Source organism: Micromys minutus (assembly GCF_963924665.1).
Source record: "Micromys minutus genome assembly, chromosome: 19".
Taxonomy (NCBI): Eukaryota; Metazoa; Chordata; class Mammalia; order Rodentia; family Muridae; genus Micromys; species Micromys minutus.
The window spans coordinates 17,695,322-17,711,742 of record NC_137954.1 but is presented as its reverse complement, the minus strand read 5'-3'; the positions used below and the strand labels follow the sequence as shown (position 1 = coordinate 17,711,742).

At 43.2% G+C, this 16,421-nt stretch overlaps 1 protein-coding gene across 5 annotated transcripts in view; it reads right to left on the bottom strand.

Annotated features, from left to right (window-relative positions):
- UNC80 (unc-80 homolog, NALCN channel complex subunit) overlaps nt 1-16,421 on the bottom strand; it is a gene marked incomplete at its 5' end in the record, with an annotated part of 174,495 nt that overhangs the window by 30,471 nt on the left and 127,603 nt on the right. For all 5 annotated transcript variants that reach the window (XM_080933194.1, XM_080933197.1, XM_080933195.1 and 2 more), the window contains 9 exons: nt 311-403; nt 3,392-3,562; nt 5,325-5,421; nt 6,038-6,176; nt 6,510-6,644; nt 8,353-8,621; nt 11,494-11,674; nt 14,716-14,817; nt 15,772-15,861. In XM_080933194.1, the coding sequence (XP_080789320.1) occupies nt 311-403; nt 3,392-3,562; nt 5,325-5,421; nt 6,038-6,176; nt 6,510-6,644; nt 8,353-8,621; nt 11,494-11,674; nt 14,716-14,817; nt 15,772-15,861 (1,277 nt within the window). The remainder of the gene's footprint in view (nt 1-310; nt 404-3,391; nt 3,563-5,324; nt 5,422-6,037; nt 6,177-6,509; nt 6,645-8,352; nt 8,622-11,493; nt 11,675-14,715; nt 14,818-15,771; nt 15,862-16,421) is intronic.

Here is a 16,421-nt window from a genome sequence, read left to right as displayed (position 1 = left end):
GTGGGGAGGAGAGGGTCTTGCTACTCCAAGGCCTGATGAAGCCTCTGGCCAGCTTGGAGTCAAACAGACCCAGCACAAGTGTTATGTGATGAAGGCTGTGTAAGTTTGTGATGATTTTCTAAGCAGTTCTAGTATTTTCTTGTACCTCTAAACTCTTACCCTCTTTTTTTATTTTGGATGGTTTTCTTTGTAGATTTTTTACACTTAATGTTGTGGGATCTTTTGTTTGTTTTGTTTTCAGGATTCCTCTCATCCTCAGCCACTGAAATGCATTGGAGAGGTGACAGAAGCAGAGCGCACAGCGAGTTACCTGGTATTCACTCCAGATGACATGGTGTGGTTGGCTGTGGTGGTTCCCTTGTGACCTTGATCGCTCCTACTCATCTGTGGTGCTGTCATGGGCCTGCAGTGGTTTCCAGAACAAAGCAACAAAGCAAGAGACATTTACCAAATTCTAGGCTGGGAAGCCCACCTAAGTAAGTTTGTGACAAAGGATAGGAGGCCTGGCTTTAGGCTCTTTAGTTCTGAGACGACATTAAAAGACAAGGCTCTTCTCAGTTCTATACACATACCCGGGCTTAAGTTCTAAGTCTTGGTTCTCAGTTTTAAAGCATGACTCTTCAAATAAGACTTGTGCTGAAACTATGACTGACAATTGATACGAAAAAGATCACCCAGCAGTTCCTTAGGTGGTGGGCAGTCCAGCACTAGAGATAACAATAAAAAGTACTAAAGTATGCACCAGAATTACTCTATTTTTTCTGAGAAATTACCACCTAATATAATTACTCTTTTAGTAAACATCATACCCAATACTCTCTAGGAAGTTAGTAAATTTCCATATTAAGTCAGATGCTTAGTAGGATTCAAATAATTTCATTTAATGTCTGAGGTGTTTCCTTTTGCTTTAGGTAAAGTTCTGCCTATATATTGGTATCTGAGGTGCAGAAAGGATGACATCTTTATGGCTCATTCTAGCTCCAAACACTGAGTGTGGCAAGAATACTTGGGAATGGCAGAGGACCACCTCTTCCAGTGCCTTGGTTTGATAGGCAGAACTAAAAGATGACTGCAAGGCCTTTGTGCCTAGTTTTACTCTTAAAACAGTCTTTCCCCCCCATCTGTCTGGGGACAGAAATTTGAGGCATGAAGATTCAGTGCCCTATTGCCAGGTTAGAGGAATAGGCAGGGCGTGGGAAAAGATGAAGATGCCTTCTAAATACAGAGTTGTTCCTGGTAGAGACAGCAAAGAAACTACTCGGACCAAAGCCACACATAACTGAGTTCTGCACAACTTGAATGAGCCAAGGAGTGGGTTCTCCCCTGAGCAGTCAGGTAAACACGCAGGCTGAGTGAGGCCCCCATTTCTTTCCATGGAGCCCCTGCAATAGCTGACCCTTCCTGGACACTTCATAGGAAGATGAGATACAAGGAAGTTTTGTTTTAATTCTCTAACTTTCTGATAGAATTATAGAATAGAAACCCGATACACATGTAATATACTTAGGTCATTTAACTTGTTATGTATCTCTTTTCCTGAGAAAAGAAAGTTAGCAATATGGCTATGAATTGCAGTTATATCATGTGAAAAGAAATAACTACAGCAGCATTTAGAAAACGTTGGTTACTGTTCTCACCTCTATTTTAGGGAGTCTTAGGAGACAGGTATAAAAGGAACAGGCTAAATTAATTCCATTCCTCTCCTTGGAAGCATCTTCTCCAAGGCTTTCCTGAAACCACCAGCAAAGCTTTAGAACTACTCAGTGGAACTTAAGTTTGACCAGGTCCTCTGTTACACCCTTTCCTGCTTATTCATTTTGGGTGCAGATGAGCATTTCAGGATGAAATTTATACCTGTTCTGTCTACATCTGTCTCCTAGGTCTCCCTAACACAGAGGTGAGAACAGTAACCAACCTTTTTTAAATGCTACTGTAGAAATTTCTATACAGTATGACTGCAATTCTTTTCTCCTTTCTATGCTACCAAAGACTTTGGGGCTGCACTCTGCTTGCCTAGGTTGGAAGTATGGTTCATCATCTTCATACATCATCATACATCATCATACATGATCTTACATTACCACTCATGGACAACAATTCCACTCACTGCCATTCACATATTACATCTCAACATGCTTAGATGGGGTCAGCAAGATGTCTTAGTTGGTAAGGATGCTTGCCTCCAAGCCTGACAACCTGAGTTTGGTTCCTGGGACCCACATGGGAGATGGAGAGAATTCATCCCTGGGCAGGGTCAGGAGTGAAATCATAGACCGGATTTTAAGAAGGCATTTGGACACATAGAACACCAGAATGGGATGAAGGAGCAAATACACAAACCCAGGATGGTCCCCCCAGTACCTCTAGGAGGGATATACATAGCTTTAGTTAATTTAGAGAGAATGGACAAGAAAGGCAGCCACATGCCTTGAGCCTTGCTCTTGCCTTTTCGGCTCTCAGCCATCGTTTGTCTACACACAGCTCCCATCATTCCCTTCCTGCTGGGATAGCTCATCTCCTTTCATTTGCATCCAAGAATCTTGTCACAGGACAGCTTCATGAACTTTGTTTAGGGCCAAACTGTGGTACCCATGTGACTTCTTCCCCAGACGCAGCCCCCACCCCCGGCTGCATTATTTGATTCTGTTCCATGATGCAACTATTCCTCTGGAATAGAGTAACATTCTGAAGTTTATATTTGCTTTGTAGTTTGTGAAATTACAGTGAAAAATCCGGCTCTTTATGAGTAGTAAAACAATAAAAGAATGCTTAGTTACAGTTGCAAAGACACTTCTCAAAATAATTAAATAGGGCGAGCAAGATGGTTCAGTGAGCAAAGGTGCTTGGCCTCAGGCCCAACAAAGGGAGTTCAGTTCTTGGAAGCCACATGACAGAAGGAAGAGCTGACCCTCACAACATATCCTCCGAACTGTGTGTGCATTCATACTTATTCTCTCTCCTGTCTCCACCCCTAGTCTCTTTCTGTAAATGCACAAACTAAAAATGAATTAATTGGCTAATTAAAATATGTATCCCAGCTTCAGATTCACTAATATGTCTCTTTGCCTAAGAGTTGTTTACCACTGGGCTAAAAATCTCCATAGAAACCCATCAAGTCATATGTAATTGTGTGTTAAGTAATCATGTAAGGAAGTCATCATGATTGCTACTGCCACTATTCAGATATTTACTTAGCCCTAAATATTCAGGTAATTTACATAATATTGACAGTTCTAAGCCATAAGGTGCCAAGTAGCTGTCTCTACAAAGAGAATTATCTGTAAGCCATAAACAAAGATCAGGTTTAGTGATATTTATTCACAACCAGTTTCCTCTTCTTCTCAGTGGATGCTTGTTGTTTTAGGCCGTGAACATCTGCCTCTGAGATTACCTGGTGAGGACTTCCACACTGTACAAAAGGGCTTGTAGAGAAGTGGCCAGAGCAGCAGTGGCAGCAATCTCCTCCCGGGCAGCAGGCACGGTCTCTACCTGTGACGTCTGCCTCTTCATCTTCTGTAGGTAGCATGGAACTAGAGCCTCCAAGACCATGAGCATCTGAAGGCTGTAAGTAAGCACCAGAAAGAAAGCCAGGTCACATCTCATTGGACTTTGTGACATCTATTCCCGTACCCGTGCAATGCTGAGCACAAGCCATGGAAACTGCTGGATGTGTCGGTTATTGTTAATTAATTCAGGACCCAGTAAGGGCTGAGGAAGCCGCTAGTAACGAAGCGTGTGAGCTAAGTACGAACAATTAGCCATATGTGCAAGTGGCCAAAAGAAGAGCAGAATATTGGTAGAGTGCTACAGACCGATTAGAGGGGGCTTCCTTCCCCAGCAAAGCCCCTGTTTGGGAATGTGTTGAGGGCAATTTTCCAGCCGATGTAATTTTGAGACACCATTAGATCCTTTTCTAAAAAGCTGCCTTCAGAAGCTTTAGCCATTTTCAGCAGGAGTTGGGAGATGCTGTTATTTTGGTGGAATCTGGCAATCCATCCTTACTGGAGTGAGAGCACACACTTCACTGGATAGGGTGCACACTTGGTGTAGTAAAGATCTGTCAGAAACCTCAGCTTACAGAGAGAATGGAATCAAACACCGTGCATTTCTGCCATGTTTTTTTTTTTTTTTTTTTTTTTTTTTCAGCACCAGGTCCTGCTTTCTGAAGAGATATCTGCATAGACTCAGAGCTCTAGGGTAGGAATGTGACAATTTTTCAGAACCGGATGGGCATGAAATAAAAGCTATGACACACTTTTCAGTTCTAATACATTTTTGATGGTTTTTTAAAAGGAGGCAAGAAATCATCAGAATATTTCCTGAAAAAAAAATAAATAAAAGATTTTGTTGTAGGCTACCAAGGTCTTGATGTCAATGAGAATCTGAGGCACCTGACTGACGATGTATAGAATAAAAAATAGAACAGAATGTTTGCATTCATCTCTGGGACTGGACACTGCAGGAGGGACAGGGAACTGGGAGCAAGGCCACGCTGTAGACTGCAGATTTTCTTATCTTAAAAGGCCATAGTTACATGCCTGTCTACCTTTTGCATAATGTATATTTCTCATTAAAGATGACAAAAACCCAGGGCTTACTGGTTCCATTTTTATTTCCAGATATTTCTTTCGGGGGGGGGGGGAGCTGTAAATCCTGGCAGCCTCTTGTCCTTTATTCATTCAGATATAGGGAAGAGGCGGTGCCCATCTAGAGAGCAAATGTACAAACACAGTGAGCGAAGTAAGCTGGGCTCCTCTCTCTGAGTGTGTGCCGACAGAGCAGGGTTGTGTGTGAAAAAGAGATGGGACTTATGTATCCGACCAGCTTCCTGGAACTGGGGTGACTCACTTCCTATGTGAATCATTTGTTTCCCTGTTCATGCCAAAATAAAACAGGAGGAGGAGATTTATATCACTGTCCTCTGTGTCCTCAGTCTTCAGAGGGGGTTTTAACAGATGGTTTAAATGTCTGTTATGAAATTTTGTCTGCTAACAGCCTGTAATTATGTAAGTGGAATATATATATATATATATATTTTAACAAGATATATATATATAACAAAATATATATATATATTTTAACAAGAGTAAACATCTTTGTCTCTGTACAGAATTCCAAATTTGGGGAATTTCAAATTCAGGAAGATTTACAGTATTTTTCTTGGAGTTCTGATATGAGAAAGTTTTCTAAATTTGGTTTTTAGGAGATTGCTTATCAGAATGTCACAGAAAGATGTGTCAAACATAAGCTTCCTCACTCGGTCCCATTTCTTTCCTACACCCACTCATCGCAAGGGACAGAAAGGAAGGCTGCAGTTGTCTCACCTTCTGAATGACTCGGGAGCATAAGCCACCACAGTGACACAGAGCTTGATGGCCTCACTGACGGAGAATGTCAGGTCTTCATTTCCATAGCAGAAATCTGCAAAGACGCAGTGCGTGACTCCAGGGGAAGCGGCCAGCATGGCCACTAAAGCCCTCGCTCGTCTTTCCAGCTGCATTTGGCCTTTATCTCTTAGGCTTTTTTCACTTCTGAATTCTGCAAACTATATATTTCTTATCTGAAGGGAACAAAATTCGGCTTCCTAATTCGAACAACTGGATCACAAATAAGGGAGGTTTTTAACAATCTCCCTTAGCAGAAGCTACTCAGGCATTTTAATTGCCTGAGGTAGAACAAAAAGCTTTATCTTTGAAATATATCTAATTCTATACATTACATAACCACAAAAGACCATTAGAGAAGTCTATTTGCTTCGAACTGATGAAATTCAACTTTTCAAATTGGGGTCTACTGAGAAACATTTTACTGTGATTTTCACGGCAGGGGAATTCCTTATTCTGTAGATTCTCAAGAAGTTTAAGACAATAAAATAAAAAACAAAATCTACTCACTCATTGTTCTATTTATTTTTGATTTAATTTATATAGTGTATAATAATTTTAGTTACGCAGAGTTATAATTGATTATAGACATACATACATTCATTTGAATAATTTCAACAGGAGAAAGAATTCTGGGGAGAGGTTTCACTTACCTAGTGACTTAAGAGGCTTCTCAGCTTTAACCAGCTCTAGAATGTCCAGTATATCAGTGGTTTCTCCTTCCAGAGACTGTAGCAAGTCGAACAGACACTGAGCAGACACGCCTTTGCTGGACCCAGTATTGGTCGCATCCTACATGAAAACAAAAGAAACCATTAGCAGTCTATTGCCACTTTAGTACTAATACAGTCAACTGGAAATTCAAAATTTATTAGTGCAAATACATATATGTGTGGTGATATCTATCACATCTATCATAATATCTATGTGCAATTCAACTTATGTAACTCTGTATCTGAGATTCTGCGGAACAATGTTAGGGCTCTAGCTTCCTTCCCACCCACTCTGGAGTTTTGGGGCATCCCTGGCTGCCTCTGCACTCTGCCCAAACACAAGAGATGCCTGACTCCCTGCTGTTGCCTTTCAAAGTTCCCCTTGGTAGGTTTTCACTCAGAACTTACTCACCGGGAACTCCAGGAGAGGGGCCACACTAGCAAACAGCTGGAGCACAAAGGGCTTCCGGTGTAGAATATAGAACTGGTGGCAGGCAAATTCGATGGCTCGACGCAGCTGGGGGTTGCTCTCGTAGTCTGAGTAAACCTATGGAGAAATAACCTCATATTTACAAAACGCCTTCAAACTGTACCAAAGTGGTGTTTACTCATAAAACTTTCCATAGAAAATGCAGAAAGGAGCTAATAGTTTCCCACTGGTAGGAATAGAGGGTAATATTTGCTTCAGCTATCTTGAGATAATTTGATGATAGACATAAAATTCCCATAAACCATATTTTTTTCTGAAATTTTTCCCAGGAAGCGTATGACTAGACATTTACTTCAATGAAAGAAGGAGAGACAAGGTTTACCTAAAAATACCTGCTTCTGACTAGTTGTAATAATGAAAAACCTGAAATAAGAGGAAGCTTGCTAGGCGAATTACGGTACGCATGTTGTGTAAATATACCACATTTTCAGTATCTACCCGTCAGTTGATGGATGTCTAGGCTGTTTCCTGGCTGCTGTGAATAGACCAACACAGAACATGGACAAGAAGGCATGTCTGTAGTAGGCTACAGCATCTTTTGCATGCATGGCCAGGAGGAGTACAGGTGAATTGTGTGGTAGACCCGTGTTTAGCTTCTTGGGCACCTTTACTCTGATTTCCAGAGGTGGCACCGGTTTTGCCTTTCACAACTCTGGGTAAGTGTTGCCTTCCCCCACATCCTCATTGGCATTGTCCTTGTTTGTTCTAGGGGTCGGTCTGTTTGTTTGGGATCTTTGTCCATTCTGACTGGGGTCAGATAAGATCTCAGAACGATCAAAGTGTAGTTGTTGATGCTCTAAAGCTCAATAACTGTACGAAATTTACTCGATGGTCTTTATTACTAGGAAAAGGCTATCCATTTGAATATACAGTATAATGTAGTTTATTTTGGTGCCTGTGTGTAGATATTCAGGGAATAGAAATGTCTTCTGGGAAGAAGAGTCACAGGTGATCTTCATGTTTTGTTTAAACTGCATTGACTCAATTTTACAATGAGTGCCGTTACTTCGGGTAAAAGAGGAAAGGCTATTACTTAAAAAGAAGGCAAGCAGTCTTGTAAAAACATGTGTCTTGCCATCGTCGAATGAAGCAGATTGTATTTTGTATAAACATACACTACTTTCATAATGTTCATCAAAATGTTTCCCCAAACAAGGAGCTTGAATTAGTCCCAGGTCCTGTCCGACTTACCTTCAGCACTCTACTCGTACGTAGAGTCAGGTGCACAATGGGCACATGAAACAGAAAATCTCGCTAAAGTCAGCTCCTCCTACCTTTTGCATCTACTTCTATGGCACTGGAAATCCTTGTTCACGCTGAGGCCCTGACAGATGGCAGTCCACTCAAGGGCAGCACAGAGGTGTCTGTGCACTCTCACTGTTTCTGCACTCTCACTCCTCTATTGCACTACCACAAGGGTTGGTAAAAATACACACTGCTGGGCCCTGGCACAGAGCTTCTTATTTGGCAGGTCTGAGATGGAGCCCAGGAAGGTGAACTACAAGTTGTTGGGGATAAGATACCGAGGCGGCTGATCAGATGCCACATTTTTGGAGTTACTGAGCCATGTGACATGGGAACACTATCCCAGTTCCCAACTCTGGGGCAGTATCTCAGAACAGTACTGACTAGTCTATGTGGGGATTTCACCCGGTGCCTTCTGTGGTAACAAAGGAGATAACTTTGTCATGGAAATGCTTCTCTACAGATATGGTCTGAGCAGGGCTGGGTTACTTTTGTAGCTGGGATAGGGGACTCCAGGCACCTGCAACATGGTGGGGAGAATCCACTGGTAGCCACTGAGAGAGAACAGATGGTTGAAGTGGACAGCTGTGTTGATGACCGTGGCGGCGTACTGTCTGAGCAGGGCGCTGTCTTCTGGGTGGAGAATCAGAGCCCCATTGAACACATTGAGAAAAAGCATGATTTCATCTCCCCAGGGAAACTCGCTCGGCATGCCCAGAAACATCTCCTCCAGGAGTTGGATCCACAAGCTTTTCTGAAGTGTGTCCAGGCCAAACAGTTCCTTCCCAGCTGTGAGAACACAAACAGCAGAGGCAGAATTAGCCCCGCACCAGCCCTGTCAGCATAAGCCTACCATCAAATGCCAGGGCGCAACTATTTCCCATGTGTTTGTTCCCACTCCAGAAGAAGTGGGAAAAGGATTCCCAGCATAGCAGTGCTTGTATGAACATGCTTCCTCCATCTCTAAGGATGTGCACACATTTCTTTGCACTCTAGGCAAGCCAGGACAGGTATTTGTAGTGTTGTGCTGTTGAAAAATCTGCATTGCTCAAAGAGATATTATTGTAGCTGGACAATGGTTAGGGCTGGAATCAGTGCCAAGTCTTCCTTCCTTCCTTCCTTCCTTCCTTCCTTCCTTCCTTTCTTCCTTCCTTCCTTTCTTTCTTTTCTTCTTTGCTTCCTTCCTTCCTTTTAATTTTAATTTTTTTATTCATTTTACATCCAGATCACAGTCCCCTTCCCTCATCTCTTCCCAGTCTCACCTTTATAAATCTGCTCCCCTCCTCCTGGTGACCCCACCAATTCTCTTTAGAGAAGGGAAGGCCCCCTTGGGTACCACCTCACCCTGGGCCATCTAGTTCCAGCAGGTATAGGCATATATCTCCCACTGAGGCCCAACCAGGCAATCCAAGTAGTAGGCAAGAGGATCCAATGGCAGGGGACAGAGACTGAGACCGCCTTGGTTCGGTTTGTTGGGGACCAGAACTCTTTCTATTAGAAACTCTGAAGTATAGCCAGTGATGGTAGTTGAAGTTACTTGTCCCGAATCAAGGATGTGAGGTTCTCAGCTGGGTCTCTTGTTACTTCTCTGTCTCTGTCACATGTCAGGCATAGTTTACACTAAAATGCAAAGAACTTAAATGGGTGTATCCAGTGAGTTTTGGAACAGTACGTTGCTGAGCCCTGCGTGACCTTAGTGGGGACAGAGTGACACGGCTTGTGCCTGGGACAGGGCACTGAAGTGAGCCTTTAATGAGTGTGGCTGGCTATATGGGAGTGAGGCTTGTTTGTGTGATAATGTACCTATTTTCTGGAACCAGTACCAGCCTGGAGGACTGTCCTCCCTGTTACCCTTATTGACTCCATGATAACTAGAAACAGCACCAGTCCAGGAGTTGAAGGTGTGGCTGTGTCTCAGCAGAATAGTAACTGCTGGGATCTTCAGGGTAACCCGGAAGGCTGGGGAAAAGAACTCCGAAACCAAGAGTTTAAAAATATAATTTCTCAATTGTACGGATACATAAGGATGCAAATGAATTCTGGGGGGCTTCATGACACCAAGGAACAAGACAGCTACACTATGAGTCAGCTTGTCCGAAAGACAGAAAGGCAGGGAGATACAAAGACAGGCAGATTCCTGAGCTCAAGGTCAGCTTGGGAACAGCAAGCCCAGGCCCAGATGTGACTGAAATGGTGATTTCTGGACAGGGCCTGCCCCAGCAAGTTTATCATTTGGGCTTAACAAAGGCAGGCAGATCTCGGCAATCTTTCTTGTTGTGAAAACAAATTGTGTGCATGCAGTTTCCTAAGAATTAAGGGGCTGATTCATAGGATAATCGAAAGGAATGTGTGTGGAACAATAGACCTATTTTCTGGGACCTACAATAGCTGAGGCACGAAGTAAATGACTGAATTGATACATAAATAAAAAACTGAGCCTTTGGTCTGCTTGAGATGAGTTAGTAGAGCAAGATGTCAGTTCTTCCTAAGAACTTTCCCTACAGAGAGCTGAGCTGTCTGCAGATTTCTGCAGAGTGGAAACAGTTCTTTAAGACATTTTTCTAACAGGATTTCTGACTCGGTCAGAAAATCCAAGTTTTTTTTTTTTTTTTTTTTTTTTTTTTTTTTTATAGTAGCTTTTTTGATTTTAGTCAGAAAAGCCATGAGCTATCCAGATAGATAGCGTTTACAGTTTTTACTAGTAGAGAGTTCTCTCAACCAAAGAGATTTGAGAATAGCAAGAAAAACTATGCGTAGTAGTGCAGAAACACATACACACGCATATACACAGACAGACAGACAGACAGACAGACACACACACACAGAGAGACAGAGAGAGACAGAGAGAGAGACAGAGAGAGAGAGAGAGGGAGAGGGAGAGGGAGAGGGAGGGAGAGAGAGAGAGAGAGAGAGAGAGAGAGAGAGAGAGAGAGAGAGAGACAGAGAGGGAGACAGAGAGAGACAGAGAGAGAGAGAGACAGAGAGAGAGAGAGAGAGAGAGAGAGAGAGAGAGAGAGAGAGAGAGAGAGAGAGAGAGATCGTAGTCGGAAAAGCCATCTCAGTGGAATCTAGGCTACCAGCTTGAACCCACAATTTGACTTTGAGTCATTTGTTTTTGTCTCTCCTAGACACCCCTTCTCCTAGACACCCCTTCTCTTAGACACCCCTTCTCCTTGGCACCCCTTTTCCTAGACACCCCTTCTTCTTGGCACCCCTTCTCCTAGACACCCCTTCTCCTAGATACCCCTTCTTCTAGACACCCCTTCTCCTACACACCCCTTCTCCTAGACACCCCTTCTCCTAGATACCCCTTCTCCTACACACCCCTTCTTCTTGGCACCCCTTCTCCTAGACACCCCTTCTCCTTGGCAGCACTTACTCAGGTACACAGAATCCAAGGACTGTGTAGCTAATTTTTAGCCTTTCCTAGTGTCCTCATGCCTCTGCCAACAGTTCCCTTACCTCTTCCCAACCCAGAGGCTACTGTTCTGTCTCGTGCGCTGCAGGATTAGCTTGTTTGGCTCCCTTTGCTCTTCCTGTGCACTCAACCCGAGTTCTAATACAACCTCTAGCAAACTTAGAGGAACACTCAAGTTTGAGATCCACTGTGTTCCCACGGTCAGATCAAACCAAGAGGAATGGCTTTTTTCCCCCATAGTACCTTGTGGGTCGCTGAAGAGAGAAAACTCAGCATCTATTGCACTCCGAGGGAAGGAGGGCAGCCGGAGAAGGTCCTCCTGGAGCATGGAGACATGTGACTGCTTGTGGGCTGTGGGGATCTTCTGGGTCAGGGAGATGAGGAACAAAACCCGCCCCACTTCCTCCAGCTTCCGGGTGAACACCTGGCAGGAGCGGACGAAGAGCGGGGTTAGGAACCTGAAAAGAGTGGGGACACTCACGATCTTCAGGAACAAACCTGGATGATAAAATGAAACGGGGAGGGGTAAAAAGGGGAAGGGATGACTTTACCACGTAGGAAGAATAGACAGCGTTTAATGGATTCTCAGTCTCCCGATGCTGTCTGAGCTCAGCTATGGCCTAGAGAAGCTCCAGGGAGGGACTGTGAGGAAGAGTCCAGAACTACACTGAGCCCCATTTGTGTGGGCATCCTAACGCAGAAACCTTTCTCTAACGGGGAGCCAGCAGTCAGTTACAATTGCTGCAGCTTCTCCACAGATGCCTTAAGCCGTTCCTTGGCGGTTCTGGGTTTTTCTTTTTAACGGAAGACAAAGTGGAATCTAGGAATATGGTATTCATGTGAAAGCTGATGGCTCCTAGATTTTGGAAGAAATTTTTGCTCCGGAGTTTGGAAGGCATGCTTCTGGGTTCCTGGGCTTTTCTTTCTTTTCTTGATAATCACTGGGCAAATGGCTAGGGTTAGTTAGGATGTTCCTGAATAATGAACAGTTGTTGTAGAAAAGTATGCTTATGCCAGACCATAAGCGTCCATGTCTTCATCTCCCTGGGGAGCTTAGTTATATCTCAAGAGTCCAGTCTGGAGTAGAGAGCTCAAGTGTCCGGTTTATGGTCCTCTTTGAGGTGTGATTTTAAACATGAGGATCACAGACTGGGAAGTAGCATTTTTGACCATGTGTTTTGACTCTCCTGCTGACAGAACTGAAGGCTGAGGTCACTTTGGTGATGTGGCCTTCAACACTGTTCAGGTCGGTTTTTACCCACACCTTTCACCTGGTCATAGATACAGCACCTTCTTTCTTCCAAAAGCAATTTAGGCCGTCAACACTAGCCGTCTTAAAATTTTATTTTTGTGTTCTAAAACTTGGCCATCCTCATTTATCTCACGAACAACATTTTAGTGTGAAATTAGCATCTTTGGTGCATGCAGAAAAACTGAATTGATCACTATTTTCAAATTCTTCTTTATATACTTTACTTAAAATAAAAGTTAATAAAACATGTGCACATTAAAGTTATACAAAGAAAATGGTCAGTTTTGAAATGGCGTCTGAAGTCATATTTTGCACGCAGTTTGCTGAGTTTCCTGAGCTCGGAGTCTGATCTGAGGTCAAGCATATGAATGCTATTCTGCTTCTCAATATTAGATGTCAATACAACTGTCGTGTCTTTTCCTGATTTAAAAACTGTCAGATTGCTTGGCTGCTCGGTAGGGATGGAATCGAGATCGCCGGCTCTTCAGTGCTATTTTGAGGTGGCATATGTTTACTCATTTTCATCTGGGTTAGATCACTGTGTCAGTGCTGCATGCACTATACTATTTTCACTTCGCACACATGTGGTACATGAGTGTAGACCAGTGTGCTTGCCGAAGGTCAGGTTTGTGTGTCTGACTCTATCTGAATCTTATTTTTGAGATCAGCTGTCACTGAGCCTAGAGCTCACAGTTTCATGAAGGACAGCTGGCCGGAGAGCCCTGAGGATCTACCACCTTCCTCTTTTTTCCCCAAGCAGGGGGATTACAGATACACACTACCACACGTAGCTTTTTCTGTGTGTTGGGGATTAGAACTCATGTACTTATGCTTGCACAGCAAGCACTTTACCCACTCAGCCATCTTCCCAGCCCTACACTTTTTCTTTTTATATTCTTATAGCATTTTTATTTTTATTTTTTTATTGGATATTCTCTGCAGTTACATTTCAGATGTTATCCCCTTCCCCCAATCCCCTCCCCCTCCCATTGCCTCCATGAAGGTGCTCCCTCTCCCAACCACCCTCCCCCACCTCAGCACCTTGGCATTCCCCTACACTGGGAAAAGGAGCCTTCGCTGGACCAAAGGGCTCTCCTCCCATTGATGCCAGAGAACGCTGTCCTCTGCTGCATAAGAACCTGGGGCCATGGGTCTCTCCATGCAAACTCATTGGTTGGTGTTTTAGTCCCTGGGAGCTGTGGTGGGTTTGGTTAGTTGAACAATTTGTTCTTTATTTGAGAGAAGGTCTTGTGGAGTCCAGGCTGGCCTCGGAATTCATGTGAGGCTGAGGATGAGCTCAAACTCCAGATCTGCCTCTGCCTCCCAATCACACACTATTGTAAGTCACTTATGTATTTTTTCAGTATTACTTTCTAAAAGTATACCCATACCTAGAAACTAGCCAGTTAATAAGTTAGAGTATTATATGGTACTACATAGAAAGCATATAATAAATTCCTATTATTTGCTTCATATTATCCCATGTGAGTTTCTCTGAATATATTACACGCCATGATCCAATGTAGAAAACTTGCATTTTTGAGGGCACAATCTTTTGAGCAGGGTTATTCACTGTCCATTATCTGAAGAGAGGAGCAACCAGCTCTCCAGGCTGACAGCATGTTTAGAGATTACCCTCCTGCAGACTGCCTGCAGTCATTTGTATTTTGATGTTAATTCCACTTCCCAGATGTGCTGCTGCCTAGTCACTTACTCAGGTGACTTCATCAGAACCTTCCCATTTTAATTAGTCAAATAAAGGCAATAGGTGATTGGGCAAGGGAAGGGAGGTGGAGAGAGAGGTGAGGGAAAAGGAGAGGGAAAGGTAAAAAGAGATAGGACCAAGATGGAGATCGGGAAGAATGAATTGGATCCAGGTGGACTTAATTGGCGTTAGGTAGCCATGAACATTTTAAGGATTTTATAGGTCTTATGTCCTATATAGAAGGGCAGTTGGTATCTTTGTCTATTTGATGTAATCCACCTGGGATGGAGGCAGTAGGGCAGGCAGAGTAAACTGCCAGGGAAGGGAGCCATGCGGGTACGGCTTTCGGACCGAGTGACAGAGTCCGTGCGCCCAGCTCCATGATAGAAACAGTGCCCTCGGAGTGAGACCGTGGGGCCAATAAAGAGATAAGCCTTTCCATTTTTAATATTTACTGTAACACCCTCCCCCCAAACATGACCCAGAATAAAAAGGCATGGTCAAACACCTGCTTCTGAATGAGCTCCTGCCCCTTTTCCGGATGCATGTGCACAAGGTTCAGCTGTGGAGAGACGGACCTCCTGAAGGGATAAATATCTCGAACATAGGTCTGCAGTGGGTTACAGAGAGAAAAAAATAATCAGTCCAAAACTAGTCACTTTCATTTCTTTTTTATCCAAAACTCAGGTAGATAAAAGACTCATTTCTTTTCTAGTGGTTTTATTCTTGCTACCTCACACTCCTCATAGAATCCTAAGGAAGGCAAAGCTCCCTCCTTAGGACAGCTTCACTCTGCCCAGTCGGGCTACCTACTGTCAGCACTGGGAGTAAGGTCAGGAGATACATTACTCTGTTAGAGGGTTAATCTACAGTGATGCTGAGGACTACCAGAGGTGTTACTTTCTTCATTAGATCACGTTGCTGGTGTCAAAGAAGAGAAAGTCAAGATATAGCTAAAATTCCAAACAGGCATGCACTTGCCATTACTGTATGCATGTGATGGTCAGTCTTCACTATCAACTTAAGCTCATGGGCTGGGGACCAGGACCAAATAAAAAGGAAAAAGTAGAAGTTGAGCCCAGATACTGTGGGTCTGCTTCCTGATTGTACATACTGTGTAACTGATGGGCCTCCTCTAGTCCTGTCACCATGCATTTCTGGCCTCAGTGGACTATACTCTCTCAACTGTGAGCCAAAATAAACTTCCGTCTCTTAAGTCCCTTTCTGTGTGGCATTTGGTCACAGCAATGAGAAAAGCTGCCAATGCAATATAAGAAATATGAATTATTCACCCATATCAACTGTGATGAGCATCTAACTGCTTAAACTGTAACTCTTTTAGGGATTACAAATACCCCAGCACACAAACTATTATCACTTTCCCTTTATAAATAAGGACACCCAGGGGTAGAAAAGTAAATTAATTGCTCCGAAGCCAAAGAGACCCAAGTGACCATGCTTATAATTTGAATAAGTGATGCTTTACTAGTAGTAAGCTGTACTTAGGAGGAGTTTGGTGAGCCTCTGACACAACTCAGCATGGACATCATGACTGTAGACTTACCTTGTTGTAGTGAATGAGGTTCCATCGTTTATCCATGAGAAAATAATGTGTTGACTGAGATTCTGGGATGTTGAAAAACTCCAAACACTCCTAGAACAATCACAACAAATTTTTAAAAATGTTTATCGAGAATATATTACTTGGTATATAGTATGCTAGAAAGACAGGCTAATTCTTATAGGAACAAGTGTTAAATTTACCTAAAAGTAGGATAGTAAATGTGGGTTGGTGTTAAGGTGATACATGATTAGACGGTGTAGAGGTAGGCGGAGAAAAGTCTAGGAAAATGGAAGAGGCTGATAGATTCCGGAGGAACAAAGATGGAGGCAGATGCATATGTTTCTCTCAGTGCATCTCTTCATAAATAAGGTTGTTATGAATGTTTTATAAGGGATGAAATTGTACAAGATCATTTGACTTATCTAGGTTGGCAACTTATACCTATTGTATTAGAGTAGTTTGGTGTGTTCTTTGATAACTACTTAATTGAGTTCAAAGGGTATAGTGGCAGAGTTGGGATGTGTGTGCTTAAGGCTTGGCAACAACATGCCAAGGGGAAGTGAGTGAAACAACATGCTGGGGCAGTCAGATTCAACTGGATCAGAAGCAGCAGGGGTGGTAGAGTGAACCATGCCAGAGTTCTTAGAGGT